At 41.0% G+C, this 22,158-nt stretch overlaps 1 protein-coding gene across 1 annotated transcript in view; it reads left to right on the forward strand.

Annotated features, from left to right (window-relative positions):
* Window positions 1–22,158, forward strand: part of LOC111232131 (dystrophin-like) — a 186,257-nt gene that overhangs the window by 101,668 nt on the left and 62,431 nt on the right. Inside the window, exons 42-55 of the mRNA XM_022759501.1 lie at window positions 5,044–5,166; window positions 5,386–5,558; window positions 7,075–7,210; window positions 8,065–8,240; window positions 8,971–9,118; window positions 9,333–9,458; window positions 11,687–11,836; window positions 12,050–12,148; window positions 12,550–12,649; window positions 15,228–15,397; window positions 16,373–16,490; window positions 18,073–18,284; window positions 18,498–18,652; window positions 20,542–20,731. Coding sequence (XP_022615222.1) covers window positions 5,044–5,166; window positions 5,386–5,558; window positions 7,075–7,210; window positions 8,065–8,240; window positions 8,971–9,118; window positions 9,333–9,458; window positions 11,687–11,836; window positions 12,050–12,148; window positions 12,550–12,649; window positions 15,228–15,397; window positions 16,373–16,490; window positions 18,073–18,284; window positions 18,498–18,652; window positions 20,542–20,731 — 2,076 coding nt within the window. The remainder of the gene's footprint in view (window positions 1–5,043; window positions 5,167–5,385; window positions 5,559–7,074; window positions 7,211–8,064; window positions 8,241–8,970; window positions 9,119–9,332; window positions 9,459–11,686; window positions 11,837–12,049; window positions 12,149–12,549; window positions 12,650–15,227; window positions 15,398–16,372; window positions 16,491–18,072; window positions 18,285–18,497; window positions 18,653–20,541; window positions 20,732–22,158) is intronic.

Raw genomic sequence — 22,158 nt, forward strand, 5'->3', positions numbered from 1 at the left:
AGAAGATTAATAACACTCTCATGTCTGTGTGTTAAACATGAGGCTACAGCCAGCAGTGAGCTTATCTTAGCTTAGCATAAGAATGGAAGCAGGGAGAAACAGCCAACCTGACACTGTCTACCAGGCTCCTGACTGAATGGTACTAGTTAGCACCATAGTTAGCATACAAACAAGAGATGCATCAACCTTCTTATCTAACTCTTGGCAAAAAAACAAATAAATGCAAAAGGGAATACACTGGAATCAAGTCTATTAAAGTAAATATTTCTCTATATTTATGCATCACAATATATTTGTACATGTTTTTAAGGCCGAGGTTCTTCTATATTTTCTTATTGTCATCAAATCCCATGAAAAGACCAAAACTTTCAAACTTCTCCACCAGCTGGCCACTGTAGTTTTGAACAAATGTTACTCAAACAGGAGGAAACAGTGCAGTTGTTTGAAGCTATTTTCAGCGGTGGAATAATGCTCTAGTGAAATTAGGGCTATAGTAAGTATTAGGGTCAGCAGGATGGTGTGTGTGGGGATTGAATCCAAATAAAGTACAGTGTGTGTTCATGGTAATGAATCAACATGTCACCCAGTGCAGCACTGTGGCTCACTGATGTGTTTTAATAGCTTCTGGACAACAATGGAGCTCTGTGGCTCAGGGGAATGAGATATATCAGCCTTTGGATACACACACATTACCTGTTAGCAAGATTCATTCATTGTTGGTTTGAATTTGAACATGGGGTTTGTTCATAATAAGAACAATATAGAATATCACTAGACTTTTCTAAGAAAATATAGTTTTTTTTGACATTTTTTGATTAGTTTTATTCTAGTAACAATAAATATTATGAAAACCAGACAATATAAATATTATACTCCATGTATCATAAAGTCCAAAGTGTTGAAATATTTTCAATAATGTCAGCCCCCCCCCCATCTGACATTAGTTTTAAATCAGAATTTCCCTCTAAGTAAAATCTGAGTTGCTTTCTTTGTTTTTCTTTGCTGCATTCTCATTTACATGTGTTCTGTGTACATGTGAAGCACGTTCACATGTTTGAATCTCATTGATTGCTCTGTCTGGCTCTGTGTCACCACATGCCTCCCTGCCGACCAATCACATTACACCCTCACAGTTTCCTGATCTGCCAGTCCTTGAAGATGTATGTATCCTGGTAGCCAATCATATGAGTCAACTGAATGCACTCACACCACATGATATCAGCTGCTTGGACAAAATACATATCCGAACTGTACTTTCAGATTTCAGGTGCACTGAGAGGAATCATAAGCACATAATTAGTGTCACTTTCATCCTTATTTACCAGGAGAGCAGTGACTGAACACTTGCTCTGTCTCAGCGATGCTCTGCTTCACCGTGTTACAGTAAACCTGGGATCTGCCCGGGCCACTGAGCTGCTCCACTTGTACTGTTTAGCCACTTCAGTGCATTGCTCAAGGACTTTTCAGCAGTAATTGTAAGGAAGAGGGGTGCTCTCCATTTCCCACAGTCTCTAAGCTGGTGTGTGTACTCTGTAATCACAAGCCTCATTCAGCTTTAGACCACAGTATCAACTCATGTCATTTATACACTTTGTGTGTTATCTAATACATAATGTATGGTATAGTTTAGCTATGAGATTTTAGAGATGTGAGTTCACAAAGATTCTTCCTGCCCAAAGTGTCCTTGAGCAAATCACTCAGTCCCCATCAGCTCATCTGACCTCTGACCTGTAGATTGAAAAACTCAGTTTGATACAGCACTATTAGAATAAGCGGGAAATATACTGAATGAATAAAATATTATGTAGACTTTCTTCGTTGAGCTCAATTTGAATGTGAATTCTTATTGATTTGACATCGTAAAGGAAGAAATTAAAAATTAGGTTGACTTATTGTAGAATGTGTGGTGATGTGGCCAAACTTTAAAATCAGAGAGATGGAGCAAATCAGTCAGTGCCTCATATACTGCACATGTTTACACATTTGCTACTTTAAAGGAGCTATTTTTAAGTTTTGCTATCGCTACATAGCTAACGTTATCATTAACAGCTGTTTGCTTATCAGTCTTGACAAGAGTTTCAGCCGTTGTTGCATTAACATGACAAGACGTTACAATACATCCTTTGAGCAGCTACATCTTCAGGGCAGATTAAAGGCTACAGTGACTTGGTATGAGATAGTGAAGAGATGGTGTGCGGCTAGCTGGTTAGCATGCTAACTTCTGTAGAAGAAAAGAAGTGATACAAATAGAAACAAGACAATAGTTAACATGGTTGTTGCTTTCCATCAATGAGACAGCTCTTGGTGAGTAAAAGAATGAAGTTTGATGCAGATTCTTTTCTACACCGGAAGGTAAACAGCTGTTAATGCTAACATTGGCTATGTAGCAATGGCAAAACTTAAAGTATCTCCTTCTACCTTGAAACACTGTTAGATTATGTTTATCCGACATCCAACCTTGCAGGATTTGGTTTCTCTGAGTGTTTACCTGAAATCTGCTATATTTTCATTGGATCACTCAGAAAACAGTCAGCCAATCAGAAGAGAGGCCTCCTCTTTTCTGATTGGCTCCAGAGAGAAGCCTGAGAGAGGAAAGAGTAATACTACATTGAGATGGTTTTTAAGACCACAAATATATCTTCTTATGGATCAACACTTCTAATAAAACACTGGAGAAGAGGAAAATATGGAGCTTTAAAAATGTGGTTTAATGTTGTATTTTTTTGTTTAATTCAGTTAGATTTGACACTTTTACATGAAAAAACAGAATTTAATTCAAGTGGCAAAACAATAAAAAGACACAAAACACAGTCATTCACGGCACCAATATTGTGCTGCTGGATTGGCAACAGACCATAAGGTGCAAAGCTACGCTCTTCACCATATTTCCGGTTGCATGCAAGCACCAAAATAGAGCCCTTACTCATTTGGATCTCCTCTCAGTGCCTGAGCAGCAGTGAACTATTACAGCATGCTGGACGTGCAACATACTGACACATATATACTGGTACAAATGAATACAGTACAGATGTGTATTCAGTCCAAGTCATGTAGAAGAAAGAGAGAAGTAGACCAGATCATGAGAGTGAGAGACACTAGTGGTTTTCCTGTTCTTCCCTGCAGTCACTGAGGACTCATATTCAAGCCTTGAATCTATTAAAAACACAATCTTTGTGTGTGGTGTTTAAAACACAGCACGTCTGCACTGATTTAGTTTTAAGATGCTGGAGTGGAATCTGTGTTTCTGGCAGGAGCTAAAGATTACTCAGTCCAGACATCTCAACAAGACTAGAATAACAGCTTGGGCCAAACATCCTGTTGAATGTGAAACTCAATGTTATTACTGACCCACTGACCTGGGAGCTAAACTGAATTTCCACACTGTAGCAGGCTGTGTTATTGTTTTCATTGCCAACTTTATTCAGTTACAGGATGCCTTGTGAGACAAGTCTCTCCCTCTCATCGTTTAGATCTGCTGTGAGCTCATGTCTATGCTCAATAATACACTCTGAATTCACAAAAACATGCACATAATGTCAAAAAGGCTCCAAAAGAAAACTCATGTTTGAGCATGTGGGTGGGTCTATGTGTGAGGGATTCATTTGAGCCTTTGCTATGGAGGTTAGTCAGTAAATTAGAGATAGTCATGTGTGTTACACAGGTTTACGATTGAAACATTCATCTCTGACTCTTAAAAATTATGTTCAACATTGACTTTTTATCGTATAACCACAATCCTTTCCTAACTGAAACAAACCTTAAATTGTGGCTAAGTTGTGCTAAGCTAAGCTAATCAGCTGCTAGCTCTAGTTTCATATTTAAAGCACAGACATGCTGGTGGAGTCAATCATCTCATCTAACTTTTGGTGCTATGACATCACATTTCCCCTCAAATTTATTTAGATTATTTAAATAAGCTCTGGGGATCTGGAGGAGCTTTGTCAAGTCTGAGAAAATAACCCTGATGAGAGCGATGTCATCAGGGTTATCTCAGCTTGGACCTGGAGACTACAAATTTAGATGGTTTGCATTACAAACTGGGGGCATGGAGTTTAAATGACATTTACCAGGTGTGGAACATTTTACAAAAGATGCTCTCAGATTGCATTATGGGAAATGTAGGTTTTTGGCACCTGACCCATACGGGACTAAAAGTTAGAATATTTCAGCCTCTGCTGCTTAAATTATAACCAAAAAATCTGTCTATTGTGGGTCTTCCAACTTAAAAGGATCTATATGTATGTTTTTGATATTGCCTCATAACTTACATTAGCATTAGCAGCTGTTTACTTACCAGTCTAGAAGAAACACTGTGAGTTCAGCATCAAACTTCATTCCTTTACTCACCAACAGCTGTCTCCAGAGGTGAAAAGCAACACCAATGTTAACTATTTCCTCTATCACAGCTTTTCTTCTACTGAAGTTAGCATGCTAACCAGCTAGCCCTGGCCCGTGTCATCACTTTCCGATACCAAGTCACTGTTTCATAGGAAATCATTGGGATATGTCTTTAATAATTCAAAGCTAGTAAACTTACCTTGTTTCAAAACTCATTAAAAACTCATTAACTAACAGCAGCAATTATTCACTTTCTTTAAGGCTGCTAGTAATGCTAATAATGTGTGTTTTATTTCGGGATAATTAAAAAGTGTCATGACTGCCCAGGCGACATGAGCACATTAGGCAGAGGCAGCTTCATTTGCCGTGTTGACTGTTGTGTATCATGGTTGGGGGGGGTTTAATGTAAAGTCCCAGATCGTTTCCAGAATTAGTTAAAAATTGGATTTTTTTTTTTTTTTAAATTAAGCCCTGATCTGTTGCCTGGTTAGAGAACTCAACATGCATGTGTCATGTAGTTATTTATTTATATATGGAGTCAGTGTTTTTGTCTTTTTCTGATCTACCTCTCTACTGTGTGTATGTGAACATGTATGTGTTGGTTCCTACGCCTTCCTCTGTGCGTGCGTGTGTGTGTGTGCGTGTGTGTGTGTGTGTGTGTGTGTGTGTGTGTGTGTGTGTGTGTGTGTGTGTTTGTGTTTACAGGAGTACCTAACAGAGCTGCAGGTGTTGCTGCGCTCTGTATCAGAGACAGACTTCAAGCTGAACTCTCCTGAATACTGGCCTGCGGCGTATTATAACCTGCCTCAGCAAGAGCACTGCCTAAAGGTCAGCAAGGCTTTAGTGTTTCTGCCTGAAAGACACACACTATATTTCTCTGAAAATAATATCAACAGTCAAACATCCGCTCATTTACAGAGGGATCTGTGTTTCTTTTGTGGAATGTATATAAATACTACCCATGGCCCAAACATAATTTGTCTTTTATTTGTAAAATATCCTCATGATATAAATCCTCCATCATGACCATCACCGTCACTCACACAGGACGTGAAGGGGAGGATCGACATGCTGCGAGGCTCAGTGGAGGGAGCGCTGGCTCGCAGAGAGAAGATGGTGTCGGGTGCACGGCCTCTGGAGAGCCAGAAGATCCAGGAGACCTCCACCCTCCTCAACACCAACTGGGACAAACTGAACAAGCTCTACCAGGACAGACTGAAGTAAGGAGGGAGACGGAGGGAGAGAAAAGTCACAGCACAATAAAATGTGCAGAAAGTAAAGGGGTCTGAATACTTTCTGAAGCCACTGTACATATACAGTATGGGCACATATAGAGAGGGATGACAAACTGAAGGAAACACTGTAATAAAGGATTGCAATCATAACAAATGCAAGGAAGAATCACTCACTCAATGGTTAATGGTGAAGTATGAAAATTAGTGATATGTAGCTTCATGTTACGATGGGGCCTTTCTTGTCTCCAGTATGGAAATATGTTCACAGATGAATTGTAGAGGAGCTTGTGGAGAGTGTGTATAGTGGTTTATTTCTACGTGTCCCAAGTGAACACTTTGAACAAGGCTTCATCAGCCAATCGCTCACGACCTTCCCAGTCTCCACATTTCAACCCAACTGAAAACCTATGGGACAATTTGAAATCATTTGTTGGACAGTTCTCTCCACCACCATCATCATCATCATCATCATCATCAAAACACCAAAAGAGTGAATATCTTCAGAGTGTCAAATGGTCATCACTCCAGCAGAGTTCAGAGAATCTATGACAAGGAAGCAATGAAGCTGTTTTGGAGGCTTAACGTGAAACCAACAACTGACTAAGACACTTTGTGTTGGTTTTTCCATGAATTCGTCACTCATCTATAGACATCGCTGATACAGAGACCACTTTCTAACCAAGCCATGAGGAGAAAGGAACTTCCTGCAGAGTCAGGATTGTATTGAGGTTCAGATCTGGGGAAGCCAAGAGGCACAGAGGCCTCCATAATTCTTACATGGAAGACGTTTGGGAGAACCAGGACTCTTCCTAGAACCCAGCCAAACTGAGTAATCAGAGAAGAAGGACCTTGGTAAAAGAGGTGACCAAGGACCTGATGGAGACTCTGGCTGAGCTCCAGAAATCCTGTGTGGAGATGGAGAAACTTCCAGAAGGACAACCAGTTCCAAGCACCATGCCTGGTTTCCTCCAGAAATGATGCTCGCACAACTGAGGGCAAACAGTTCAATCTTGGTCCTTCTGGAAGTTTCTCCATCTCCACACAGGATATCTGGCCAGAGTCACCATCAGGTTCTTGGTCTCTTCTCTTCTGCCTGATGTTTCAGTTAGTCCAGGTCCAGCTCTAGAAGAGTCCTGCAGCCTCCACACAATCCTGTCTCTGAGCTCTGCAAGAGGTTCCCTCCACCTCTTGGCTTGGTTTTTGCTCTGATCTGCATTGTCAGCTGTGAGGCCTTGTATAATTGAATTGACCACAGGTAGACACAATCAATGTGTAGAAACATCTCAAAGATGATCCAGAGAAATGGAGGAATCAGAGCTAAATTTAAAGTTTATAGCACAGGGTTTAAATTTGTCATTATTGGGTATTGAGTTTAGACTGAAGAGGGATTATTTTATTTTAGCATAGAGCTTCAACATAACAAAATCTGAAAAGTGTACATGAGTGTTGAACTGATTCTGTGTGTTCATGTGTGTGTGTGTGTGTGTGTGTGTGTATCAAGGCGTTGGCAGGATTGCAACTCGAAGTGGCAGAAGTTTGTTTCAGATCAGAAGGCTCTGGAGGAGTGGCTGAGTGACGCTGAGAGCGCTGTGAAACAGGCTGAGAGCGAGTCACCAGCACACAGACAGCATCTCAGGGTAACACACACACACACACACAACCAGAAACACAAACATTTTGCTCTTCAAATATAAAGAAACATTGTACACACATGTGGGTGATTGTGCCCCAGAAAGCTGCCGAGTGTATTCCAGTTGTGGATGAGTCATACTTCATCTCCAGTGTCCACTAATGCTGCTGAAGTGCCCTTGAGCAAGTCACATAAGTCCAAACCACTTCTGTCAGCACTTTCATCATTCTTTTTCTTGGTTTTCTTCCCAAACTGATGCTTCATGTTAGTGGTACATTAAAAGGCAAAGGAAGTAGCATATAACATGACTTTAAAAGATACATATTATGTCATGACATGTCAGTTCAAGACATGACCTGACTGACATGTCATCGAAATGTGTCATTACATTTAATATAGTTTAGTTGTTATGAAAAAAATCACAGTGTCTCATCATGATTAGGTAATTAGATAAATATTTATTTAATCTCTTAAATATTTAATAACAACATTGTCCACTTCCACTCGGGGAAATTCCCGTCATCATTTTCCAAAAAGTCTGAAAACGCAAGTGGACACGTACTACCCAGAATGCATTGGGTTGTTGCGAGAACCACTCTCAGTTAGAGGTGGGCAATCTGACGGTCTTATATCACGGATGATCTTACTTTTCAGATGAATCATACAGAACGCCTCATTGAAAGTTTCTATATTTAGATGTTTCATTTAAAAGCTCTGTCTCTGCTAACAAGCCTGTGTTTACTGTTGAACAGCTAGCCTAGCCCGCTAACTGCAGCTGGATACAACAGTCCTGGTTCTGCTCTGCTCAATTATACAATAAACCTCCTGTGTGTGTGTGCGCGTGCGTGTGTGTGTGAGCAGGACCTGACGGAGGCCATCCCCCTCCAGGAAGTGGTGTTGGGCAGAGTGAACTCTGCAGGAGAGGACATCAGCCAGTTGAGCACACCAGACGACGCCTCGCGGCTCAGAGCGCAACTCAAACTACTCAACACTCGCTGGGTGAACACCTGTCAGCAGCTCAACGAGCACAAGAGGAGGTGTGTGTGTGTGTGTCTCCTCTTTACCGAATCACACACTGTCTTCATGTAAACAGAAGCAACATAAACCAGTTGTAATTGGTAAAGCAAATTTATGAAACAGTGTAGAGATACAAACAGGGGCTGCCAACTTAATATAAATAAATAAGAGGAAATCAGTTAAGGTCAGGCATTTGCATTCCCATCAGCTTCCACACAGTGGTCGCTAGTCTTCCTGGGGTCCACACACAAAAACAACAAATGAAAAAAACACACCATATCAATAAAGCCAAAAAAACAAAACAATAAAATAACTAGAATAACTCCACATGTAAAAGAATCAGCAATAATAACTTACAATGAAAACTAAATCAAGATAGTCACTAATGCACATTAAGACAAAGGTGCAGAAACTACAGTAACATCTAGATGGTATTTATTACATTTTCTTTTATTAACATCTGAAAAGAAAATCTATATTTAATTGGCCTCTTAGTATTTTAATACTCACTGGATTATTTAACTCAACTAAGCATGTGCACAGCTGATCTGTTCATGGTGGCTCTTTATCCTGAAAGAGCATCTCCAGGTCGGTGGGCACTGCCTCGGTCCAGTTCATCATCCATCTTAAGAAAAGTTCAATCAAGCTGCTCATCGATACATTAACAGAGGAAACTTATCCACCCGAGCCCTCAGGATATCCCTGTGTTCCTGTCTGTAGAGCGTCTCTGTCTGTGCTGTCCTCCTGCAGGTCTTCAGAGGCGCGTACAGCGGCCACAGAGCTGCAGGAGGACGTGGGCTCCATGCTGGGCTGGCTGGACAAGGCGGAGGACGTCCTGGCCATCCCTCTGCAGCCTGCAGAGCCACAGCACATCAGAGACACTCTGGGAAAAGTCCAGGTACAGTCAAGACTCAACACAGAAGTTAACATGATCCACTGAGCTCTGTGTGTTTGTACATCTGTGAGTGTGTCATTTAATACAGCTGCTAAAATAGTGTCAATGATACAGTTCTTCATTATTACACTCTGCCTTGAAAAGCATGTGCTTCTATGTGTGTGTAGTTTTATGGTTTCCAATGAGATGCTGTCATGTGTCATTGTGTGTGTGTCAGGCACGTGTGGAGGAGCTTCCCGCCAAGAAGGCGGCGGTGGAGGATCTGAACTACAGGCACAAACAGATCCCACTTCCTGCCGACAAACAGAAAGACATCAGGATCATCAACACTCGCTGGTCTCAGGTCAGCAGTTACCACTGTGAACACAGCTAACAGCGCGCCAGCATTTACCAACAGACTCTCATCTTCACTCATCAGAACAAGCTCTGCCAGGATGTAGATTTAACCATTAGTGAAGGAAATATATACTGTAAGTAGATAAGGGTTAATTTGGCACTGAGATGGTTTTATTTTTGTAATTAGACCTCTTTTGCTCTTTTCAGTTTACAGACATACATTAGAGACAAAAAAATGCACATATAGGATATAAGGTAACAAAAAAAAAGTAAATAAACAAAATAAAATAAGATCATAATATGTGATCATATGATCATGATCATAATAAAATTCTTCAGTGTGGGATACAGGCCATTAGACCTCCATATTGCACTTCATTTGAGTCCATCGAGCAAAGACACTTATATGATTCAAAAAGAGTAGGGATGGGATACCTGAAAATAAGTCAAGACTGTTATTAGCCCTGTGGATTAGCTGCTCATAGGAAGCCATCTTAGCCACTTCGTCCCTCCATTCATTAAAACTAATACGCTCTTTTGATTCCGAGTGCCCTAACACTATTCTGCTCCCTGGTATCAAGGCCAGTTTCACCCAGGAACATAACTTTGATGACAAATTAACTTCCATTGGCAAAATACCCAATATGCATAATGCTGGATTCACACTAAGATTTGTGTCTAATATGTTCTTAATACAGTTGACTATTTCTAACCATAAGTTATGCACCATTTCATTTTCATATAGTATATGAGACAGTTGTGCCCCTGCCTTTGTTGCATCTCCAACATGCATCATCATTCCTAAGCCCCAGCCTTGATATTTTTGATGGGGTCCACATAATTCCTATTCAGTATTCTAATACCGGACTTCATATTATTCCAGGGGAACCTTTAGAAAAGTTGGAGTTTAGATATCAAGGGAGACATTGGAAAAAATAAATTAGATGAACACATTCATTTTTACAGTGTTCATTCTTCAAAAAAGGGATGTGGGTGGAGAACTCCATCTGTTCATTTCCTGCTTAAGGCTCACCACTTAAAGGTTAATAATTCATACTAAATAGATCATTTAGATTGCAGGTTATGTGTATGCCCATATATGGAAACCCCCAGTCTGCTAAATGCGACGCAGACTGTAGCTTATAACACTGTCTGGGATGTACCTACATGTCTGTTTCTTAGCCAGAGAAACGACCGTGTCTCTGACTGAGACTCTGACCAGTGTTCTAGATGAGACCTGACTGATCTCATCTAGAACACTGGAAATGGATATTCAGGGTTGTTTTAAATATACGTCATCAGACAAACAATGTTCACTCCCCTGCTCTCAAACCACAGACATTTTTACGTGCACAAATCATTTCAGACAAAGGTTCAATAACTACAGTGAATAAGAGACAGAGAGTAAGTCATTTGTGTTTAACAGTGATGAGGGATTTGAATAAAGGAGCTTAATCAGAATAGATTTAGGATAACTAACTTAAGTTCTTCCAAAACTGAAAATAGAAATTGTGAAGCAGCTGCTTTGCGTTGAGGGATATGATGACAGCTGGGTCTCTGTATTCAAGTCTTTTCTTAACAGGAGATGTACAGTTATACATTTAATTGCAACGGCAGACTAACATTTTACTATCAACGTTAGCTTTTGTATTTCCTGACAGCACACCTTTTCCACTTTTCCACTTGAGTCAGCATTTTAGCTAATTTCCCACATGTACATGAACTTTTAACAGGGACATATATAAAACATCTTATATACAGAATATATGACGCACTGCTGTGATCTGTGCTGCTGTGGATGTTGTCCAGTCTTCTATTCTGTGTGATGTTACTTAGTTTTACAGTAAATGCAGGAAATACCGCCCACCCCTTGCCGAATGTTCGGCAAATCAGAAGAAAGTGGGTTTTTAAGGAGGCTTCTTAAGGAGGTCTGAACTAATATTGCCTGTTTCATTCAGAGGCTGAACTGAGGGGCTGCAGAACTGGCAGTTTGAGATAAATAAGAACTTTTATTTAACTATAAATCTTGCAAAGCTCCTCTAGTGGAGTCCCAGAAAAAAAATATAGAGCTGGGAATGAGCATAAAGGGGTCTCCTTTAAACCCTCTACTCCCAGTTTGTAACACAGGCTTTTTGTGATAAACTTGGGTCAAGCCCATATGTCAAGCCATCAAAAACTCTCCTCAGTCAGTGTAAATTTTTATGTGCCTGACTAAATCACACTGTGATTGTTTAGGTGTCCAAAGCTCTGCCTGAGCGGCAGCTGGAGATCGAGGGTCTGCTGAGGGAGCTGGAGAAGCTTCAGGGTCAGGTGGACGACCTGTCCGTCTGGGCGTCCAGCACCAGAGCCAAGCTAGAGCACAGTCCTGAGGAGCCATCGCCCAGGGTACGACACACACACACACACACACACACACACACAAACCAGTATTACCCAACATATACTTTCATTACCAGCTCAAACTGGCTGAAATGAAATTATATTTCTCTCTGGTTTGAATTATAGAATTTCAAAATGCTTCCAAAAAGAAAATGCTGGTCCTTGAATGAAGGGCAGTGCACCTGAAGATGAATGTTGTCTCTCTGTTTGCTTCTTCAGATTATTGAGGAAGTGCAAATGAAGCAACCAGAGGTGGAGTTAGTTTTGGAGCGCGGCGATCAACTGTACAAAGAGACTCCTCCCAGCCAGCCCGACAAGGTGAGTAAATCAAACTGTCAACACTGGAGCCAACATCATTCTTCTTTTGACTGTGTGTTGTGTTTCTTCTACACACTGACTCACATTTTCCCAATTGCTGAAACATGGTCCTTTTGAAGATGATGAAAAGGACATTTTCAGTGTTAAACGTGCTTGTCTGCTGTATCTGTGTTCCTCTGGGGAATCAAATAAACGTAACACTTCTCCTTTCATCTCTCATCTTCAGACATTTCATCAGATCCATTTTATGTACTTCATTAATATATGTCAGAGAACATCACAGCTTTTGAAGATCAAAGACACTGGACCATGTTAGACTCTCCCCACCTGAAGATGCTCTATCAAAATAAAAGCCTTTGCTTGCATTTGTACAGCTGAACTCATGCGTGTGTTTGTGATAGGTGAAGTATATCAAGCTGAGAGAAGACTGGACAGTGATCCTGGAGCTGCTGCGGCAGCATAAAGAGAGAACAGCTGCTCTCCTGGTGGCCAAAAAAGCCAGTAAGACTTCCAGTTTTTCCAGACAGCTGATGAGTGTATACGGCTATTGTTTTTCTGCATGTGATAGAAAGCTCTATTTACAAGAAGTAATGATATTTTGTGTATAGAATATATTTGCACCAGTGCTCACCTTGATAATGCAACTTCCGAAGATTTAAGGCAGGGGTGTCCAAACTACGGCCCGCGGGCCAACTGCGGGTCCAGTTTTTATTGGCCCGCAGCAAATTCTGAAAATATAATTGAATATGGCCCGCACAAGAAGCTTGAGCTCAACTCTGTTGCACTTCTCAGTTTCAACACTAGATGGAGCCAGCCACGGAAACGGTGCTTCTCCACTAAACAAAATTAAGCAAAGAAAAACTTTTACCACGAGTCACCAGAAATGGCGGCACCGAAGAAACGCAAAATAGCAAGTGAGTATAGAAGATTTCAAACACGGTGGGAAAATGAATATTTCTTCAAAGAAATCAACGGAAAGTGTGTCTGTTTGATTTGCAATGAAGATGTTGCTGTGATGAAAGAGTATAATGTCCGTCGGCACTATCAGAGCTACACATTGTACACCGGTGTCGAACGAATACAGAAAGTCAAGCAAATGGCAGCTAGCGTGCAAGCTCAACAACATGCTAACAAAATACAGGAAGACGCCACAACAGCAAGCTATGAAGTCGCTAAACTTATTGCCCAGCACGGCAAACCGTTCTCAGACGGTGATTTCATAAAGCAGTGCCACATGAAAGTCACAGAAATAATGTGCCCGGAAAAAGTGCAGGATTTCAACAACGTGAGCTTATCCAGAAATACAGTGGTGCGGGGAATCGAGGACTTGTCAGCTAACTTGAAACTTCAGCTGAGAGACAAAGCTTGTGCTTTTGATTTTTACTCGATAGCATGCGATGAGAGCACAGATGCCACAGACACCGCGCAGCTGTTAATTTTTTTGCGGGGACTAGATGATAATTTTTGCTGTACAGAGGAGCTGCTTGATATGATGAGCCTAAAAGGTACAACGACGGGTAGAGATATTTTTGAAGCTGTGTCAGAGGCAGTTGAAAAGATGGAGCTTAAATGGGACAAGCTCTGTGGAGTAACAACGGATGGAGCTCCGGCCATGACGGGCGAGCGCAAAGGAATGGCATCGATGGTGTGCGCCAAGGTAAAAGAGAGCAGAGGTGAGGCTGTTAGGATGCACTGTATAATCCACCAAGAAGCACTGTGTGCCAAGACTGTCCAGCTGGGCGATGTGATGAACACTGTTGTAAAAACTGTCAACATAATTTGAGGTAGAGGACTGTACCACAGAGAATTTCAAGCTTTCCTATCTGATGTGGATGCTGAATACGGGGATGTACTCTACCACTCTGATGTGCGCTGGCTCAGCCGCGGCTCTGTGCTGCAGCGGTTTTATTCGCTGAGGTCAGAAATCGACCAGTTTTTGAAAGAGAAGGGCCGACCTCTTCATGAACTGAGTGATCCTCTGTGGCTGGCAGACCTGGCATTTTTAGTTGATCTTACTCATCATCTGAATACACTGAACAAGAACCTACAAGGCAAAGAACAGCTGGTGCCACACCTGTATGCGCACATGAAAGCCTTCTGTGTAAAGCTCCGCCTGTTTGAGACACAACTACGAAGCTTTAATGCTGCACACTTCCCTGCGCTGTCTGAAATCAAGTCTGCTTTTCCAAAGGCCGACCTTTCTGCTAAAAAGGAGAAATATGTGTCTGTGATTGCATCTCTCGTGACAGAATTCAACCAGCGTTTCCAAGATTTTTCTGTCATTGAAAAACAAATCAAGCTGTTCTTGACCGCCTTCCTGGTGGATGCAGAAGAAGTGGAAGAGAGTCTGCAGTTAGAACTGATTGAAATGCAATGTGATGATTCTCTGAAGAGTCAACATCAGCTTCTCTCCCTCCCTGACTTCTATCAGAGTTTGGATAATGCCAAGTTTCCTCTGATGAGACGCCACGCAAAAAGAATGATGAGCCTGTTCGGCTCAACATACATATGTGAACAAACATTTTCTCTGTTAAATCAGAACAAAAGCAGACTGAGAACCAGAATGACTGATAGCCATCTCTGTGAAGTCCTTCGTGTCTCAGCCACCAAACTTTCTCCTGACATGTCAGCCATCCTTCAGTCCAAAGGACAGCATCACTGCTCCCACTGAGTGCAATGTTCTTCACATTATAGGTGAATTAGAAATACACACAGTATTCATGTGCTAATATGTCACCTCTAGTGTGGCCCGGCCCTTTGTTTATTTTTCTGTATTTGGCCCTCACTAAAAAAACTTTGGACACCCCTGATTTAAGGGGTTCAGACTAAAACTAACATATCCTGTATTATGTCTTGACATTTTTGGCCTGAATTCTCTCTTCAGTTTTATGTCCTTTACAGCTCTACAAGCCATTATACAAATGTTAAATGAAACATCTATTTAATGTGAATTTTAAAACTCAATTTCCTGTGTAAGATCAACATTTGTATTGATAAAGTGGCAAGCTTGAAGAAATGCAAAACAAATGTTTGTGGCAGTATTTTAGACTGTATTTTTGTGCGTGTGTGTGTGTTCAAGATGAAGGTCTGACAACAAGTTCCCAGCCTGACTCTGCGGCGCTGGCTCAGTTCAACAAGTCCTGGGCTGAGCTCACTGATTGGCTGACCATGCTGGATCACATGGTGCAGAACAAGCGAGTGGTGGTGGCTGACCTGGACGACATCCGCGACAACATCAGCAAGCTCAAGGTCAGAGCCTCAAAATCACAGATGACTAGACCAGGCTCAGGGATTTCTGGCTTCTGGAAAAACTGATGCTAAACAGTGTTGCTGACTACTAAAAAATTATTTATGAGTTGAAATAAATCCTCAAAATCACCTATATTATAGAAATCATGTAAAATGGAGCCACAATTACAGAGAAATAGCAATTTGTGTGTGTGTGTGTGTGTGTGTGTGTGGGTCTGTCACATTTGTGGTTGTGTGTGGTCAATGTAATGTCTTCTGAAATGATCTAAACATGATTGTGTGTCTAGTTGAAATGTGTGTAAATCTATGTATATTGTGTGTAGTGTGGGGACAGTCTAGCTTTAACTTTGATGACAGAAATGTTAGTCAGGTTAAACACCACAGATATCAGAGGAGTCTCTAATCAGCTGTGCCTCAGGAGTCACATTGTGTGAAAGAAAACAAATTTGTCTACAATCTGTGAAAAAATGATGTGTGTAGAGTGAAATTTGTGGCCTTGAGGATGAGAGAAAGTACAGTTTAACACCTTCTCTATATTATGTGTTTGATGTCACCCATTCATTTATATGGGCAAAAGTTAGTGACAAAAGGTTGAATATTTTGGAAATTAGGAGACATATAGCTGAGGAAAGTGAAGCCCAGAATCTCCTGATTGAGATGCACATTTTGACGTTTGAACATAATTTATAAGATAAACAGTGTCTGACAAGAGAAAAATTGTGAACCTGAGAACATCATAGTGGGATTGTATGCACAGCAAACAGCAGAACAAACATAGAGGCTTTCCTCGGCGACATGAAATGTACAATATGTATTTGCTGTTGCAGTTTAGTTGCATAGAAACATAATTTGTAGGCAACAGGGTTGGCAGCCAGTACTTCCAAAGATTAAAACCTGAAAACAAGATTCTGTTTGTTTTTATTACTAATTTATTTTACAGCTAAAGAAGAAGAAATATTGATTGTGTGTTTTCAGGAATCTCTGCAGGAGCTGGACCAGCGTCGCCCCGTCCTGGAGAGACAGGTCACCGCAGCCCAGAACCTGAAGAACAAAACCAGCAATCAGGAGACCCGCAACGCTATCACTGAACGCAGTATGTCTCTCTCTCTCTCTCACACACACACAAAGATCTGATAGTACCCTGAGCAAAAGCTGCGAATGTGTCATCTCCCCTGCATTTTTCATCAGTTTTTACTGAATGTAAATTTAAAGCAATGAGACTAATGTATGATTTCATTCACCTGCCAAAACAAGAGTGTGGCACACTACAGTAGTCCCTTATCTGCACCATATTTACATATGACACAGCCTAATGAATGCACAATGAACTTTTGGTCTCCTAAAAGGAACGCTTGGTGCAGCAAAATATGAATACTCTGCAGGGAATGCAGAAGTAAATATAGAAAAAGATTGCTGACTCTCATGAGACAATGCACATTAAGCTGGGCATTTACTAAAATTCTATATGTTAATGAACCACTAATTTAAAAAAGAAAAAATAGATACTATAAATTCATTCTTATGGACAAAATAATAACATTATGTGGTATGTTATATTTTCCTCTTCTCCTATGTTTTATTTGAAGTGTTGATCCATAATAAGATATATTTATGGTTTTAAGAACCAAAAACCATCTCAATGTAGTTTTACATCTCCTCTCTCAGGCTTCTTTCTGGAGCCAATCGAAGAGAGCAGGCTCTGAGCCTCTCTTCTGATTGGCTGACTACTTCTGAGTGATCCAATAAAAATATAGCACATTTCAGGTAAACACTCAAAGAAACCAAATCCTGCAAGGTTGGATGGTGGGACCTGGTGGACGGGGCTTGGGGCATGGCTGAGAGCAGTGACTGCTTTGTTGTGACATCACAAAGTTCAGGAAGTCCTAACAGCTGGTTTTAAGGCTTAGTTTCTGAATACAGGCTGTGTGCATTTCTCTGTGGACTGAGGCTTTGATACTTTCACAGTATTAATATAGAACCTAGACCTGATCTATAATCAAACAACACATGGACATCTACCTTTAGACTATATGGACCTTTAATAATAAATACATACTTCTTACTAATTCTCAGCTAGAATTAACATCTTCTAACACTTTCAAAGTAAAGTAGTGTGCCCTGATGATGCAAGAACTTACAAATTACAACCTGCTGCTAAACTTGAAATTGGTTGAAAAGAAAATACTTTTGGAACTGTAGGAGTTTACTTTCTCCACAGGAGGAAGGATACTGTATATGTGATGAAACATCAGTCACATAAACCTACAAAAAGATCAGTGTGTGAGATATTTGTAGAGATTTTATTTCCATAAGCAGATTTTTTTTTAATTTAACAGGCCCTGTTAATGAATATGACTGGCTGCATCAGTGGTAAGAAAGAACAGGCTGCGACTGGTTTTCCAAATACTCACTGGAGCACCAAATGTGGATTCATCTGCTGCTGCAAAAGACAACAAAGACACTCTTCCCCCATAATGTCCAATTATAATCCATGTGTTTGTCCTTCAGAATATGAGTGGGTTATTCACTTTTTATGCAAGTCTCACCACTGGGATAGAATTTAAAAAGTTTGCCAGACCCCTGTGGTCGTCATCAAAAACACAAAGTAGTGCAGGATCTCACTCATTATGATTCTAAATTTAAACAGTTTCCTGTGTTTGACATTTTCATCGCAGTCGACAGGCTTCAGACTCACTGGGAGGACTCTCAGACCAAACTGTCTGATAGGATGAAGCAGCTTCACAACATGCTGCAGGACTCCACTGATTGGCTGGACACGAAGAAGGGGGTGGATCATCTCATTAAGCAGGCCAATGAGAGGATGGAGTCCTGGCAGGAGATCACTTACACAGTGGATGATGTGAAGAAACAAAACGCTGAACTGAAGGTGGGCTCACTGGTGTTTGAATATGATGGCACTCTATATATATATATATATCATTTTAGATGTACACACCATATTTCCACCTTGTATGAGAGATTAAAAAACAGATGGTACTCGTACTGGTGATGACTCACTTCACATTTAGAAGGTCAGTGTGAATCATCCTGTTGAGTTGTTTCCTTCTTCTCTCTCTTCTTCGCCACCCTCCCTCTCCAGCTCTTTCTGAAGGAGCTGCAGCAGTGGCAGGGCCAGGTGGATAAAACCAACGCGCTGGCTGACAAACTGCTGACACTATACGCCAATGACGACACACACAAGGTCACGCATGTCAACAATGACATGACGACCACCTGGACACACATCGGCAAACGGTGATGACACACACACGCTCTGTATATAAGCACCAGTCTACATTCAAAAAGCAAACAATATGGTGCCATTACTTTCCTGTAGGAATGACAGTGAAAGTGAAAGATTAATACTTTTTACTGGTTGTTTATTATGTGGATGTTGGTGGGTGAAGGTGGATGGGCTTGGTTTCAATTACTGTAGTAAATGAAGTGGCCCAAGGTTCTGAGTTCAGCCCACTTTTATTTTCACTTTATATAAACAACTAAGGAACTTATTGTCATGCAGAGGATGCAGTTTTATATATTTGTTGATATTCTCTCTTAGTGTGTGTTTTTACACCTGTTGCATTTTCGCTCTGGTCTGGTTTGTGTTCACACTGACTTTTTTCAATTGAACCAAGAGCAGAAAACATGAAAAGTCAGGCAGACTGATAGGAAACACACTGACTGGACTGCCTGATCTATTTCTGCATCATTAGCGCATCATCAGGACAATCAAATTCCAGTGACTGACAGCAGGTCATTATAAGCTGCTGTGCTTAGTTAATAATAAGCTTTAGTAGTAGGCTGCAGTGATTGCATGTTAGAATATGAATAATGACAAACAGGTAGATAGAAGAAGACATTACAGGTATCACTGTAGGGTCACCATGTATTTTTAATAGAGCAAATGGAGGATGCCTGCACAACACACTGTAGTTTTAACTGTTCTGATTGATTAATCAGGGTAAAATCCCCACACTCATGTGTTGATGCACATACGAGTCACCAGGGGGGTTTGAATTACAGGGGATAAACATGCACATTTTCAGACACTATCTCCTGGAAGTCATAGTGTTGCACTCAGTTGTTTACATGAAGCCCCGCCCCCCAGAATCCAACTTTGGGAAGGTGTAGGGAGATGGGGTTTCCACAGCAATTTGACCATCCAACAAGCACTTTTGATGGGAGCATACTGGGCCCTTAACCGTGGTGATAAATGCTTTTTCCTGTGAGAGCTTCATAATAAAAGCCACCCTATGTTTCGCCAGTTGAATGCTTTTACTGTGAAGGTTGCAGCTGTAGGAAATGTTGGGTTGCAGTAACTGAATGCAGCTCTGATTTGATACCAATTAGATCAAATTGCAAACAGTAATGCTGCATTGTTTCTTTAGAATCATAGGAAACAATGAAAACAATTGTGAAGAAGCTTTAGATTTAGGCTGTAAGGCTGCTCACCACCACTTTTATAGTGGTTCCTGATTTTGCAGATTTTTTTTTTTTTTTTTTTTTTACATGAATGCATCAGAGGAAATGAAAATTCTGTCCAAACACTGACTGTGTCATCGGTGTATTTTTATTTATAAAGCCACTCTGGGCAAACTTCCATCATATCACTGCAAACCCATGTCCCAGAATACATTGTGCTATGTGGAAGACGTTCTCTTGCTACAGCCAACTGGAATACTCTTATTAAGCTGATGAATGTCATTTCTCTAGGAAAATTCATATTGTAAATTTGAAGTTAAATGATTCCATTGTTACTTGTCTCTGTTTTTTTAATATTGGTATCTGCTGTTAGTGTTGTTTTATTTGCTGCCTGATTTTGAAACGTTTTGTCTTCAACTTTTTAAACTGCTGTCAAAAGATCAAAAGATCAAAACACCTTCTTTGTGAAAGTGGTTTCCAAACTCAGTGGGACTTTCCTTGTTCAAAAAGGTTTAAAAGAAAGCAATAACAAAACCTCAGGGTACATTTTGAGTGAAACCGACCCTGAAAATAACATTTTAAGATTAATAAATTAATATTTTAAAAGCTTAAAATGGAAAAATGAATGAATTGTTACCTTGACTTACCGCTGGTTACTGTCCACACAGCAGCTGGTTCACCTTGCTGACATGTGTGTCATTATGTATCTGTGTCCCCCTCAGTGTCTCAGACAGGGAGGCAGCTCTGGAGGCCACTCTGAAGCTGCTGCAGCATTTCTACCTCGACCTGGAGAAGTTCCTCAACTGGCTGACGGAGGCTGAGACGACCTGCAACGTGTTGATAGGCGCCACCAACAAGGAGAGACTGCAGGAGCAACCCGAGGCAGCCAGGAACCTGCTGGCACAGTGGAAGGTAGGGCGCGCGCACACACACAGACACACACACACACACACACACTCCCTCAGTGTGAAAGATTTTTACCCTTATTATAAAGTTTAACATTATTTTTTTCTTAAAAGACTGTAACTGTGGAAGATAGTAACTTCATTTGTCTGACTCAGACATCCTAAGGCTCAATTTCATATTCAGCCTCAACTTTTAAAAATGAGGTCTGTAGATTTTATCCCCATTTTACAATTTATAATTACAGGGAAAATGACAATTACAATGTACATATTGTTTAGAAAACATCTGGACCTGTCCTTTAATGTGAAGTAGCAGCAGCAGGAAATATTGGGCTTCCATCAGCACACAAACTATACAGCTGAAAGTGATGAGTAAACAGTTATCTGATGATATACAGTTTTCACATACAGCTCTGCACAATTCAAGCAGGATATCCTGTGTAAAAAAAAAAAAAGAAATATTGTATGCGTTAGTGTTAGTGTTGTTCTCAAACTGAACAAATGAAAGGGATCCAGCATGAAATCCATGTTCTGCTTTTGGCAGCAGAAGGCAAGAGCGACAAGAAAACAGTGTCACCTACAGAAACTAAAGAAGTGCAAAACTGCTCCATCTATATATTTTCTTCTGTTGATCGGTTGTCGTGTCCCGGTGGCGGCATGGTAGTCCACACGTCCCTCTCCCCAGCAACGCTTTCCAGCAGCAGAGAACCATGACCTCAGATTTGGAGGTGCTGACTCTGATCCTGGCCACTTCACACTCAGCTGTGAACCTCCCCAGTGCGTGTTGGTCATGGAGGTCATGGAGGTCGTGGTCTGGACACACTCCTCACCTCTGCTGCACTTTGAGACCCAGTCTACATCACAATATCACAGGAACAGGAGACAGACAGAACATGTCACTCAGTTCGGTTTATTAACCTGCTGCTTTTCGTCATTATGAGTAGAACTTTTTGGTCTAACAGGGAAATGAAGGGACAGACAGAGAGAGCTGCAAGCCATAAACAGCTGTCTCTACACACCTCCCCTGCTAATTTCGAGTTAATATTCCGAAAGCTCTGGGTTTCCGAGAAAGCAGGCAAACCTGACACTCTCTCCCTCTCTCTTTGGTCGCTCTTTCTCTCTTGTGATCCTCAATACGATCATATCAGCTATTGGCAATTTCACAGGGTGACAATAGGACGATCTGAGTATGGACAGGATCGCACAACTCTATTCAGGGGACCCCTGAGCCAACCGACCTGTTAGTTTGCTGCCTCCACAGGCTAAGATAATCTTATGACCACAGCTCCTTAAATTGAATTTGAATGTATTCATCTCAGTAAATTTACTTGACACTTGTATCTCCAGCAGTGATATAGAAAATCAGGAAAATGGAAATGCTAATGATTACAACATTTCACAACATGAGCTCTACCAGACGTCCAGGACATTTCC

Source organism: Seriola dumerili, unplaced genomic scaffold (assembly GCF_002260705.1).
Source record: "Seriola dumerili isolate Sdu_G_001 unplaced genomic scaffold, Sdu_1.0 BDQW01000018.1, whole genome shotgun sequence".
In the NCBI taxonomy this organism is placed as follows: domain Eukaryota; kingdom Metazoa; phylum Chordata; class Actinopteri; order Carangiformes; family Carangidae; genus Seriola; species Seriola dumerili.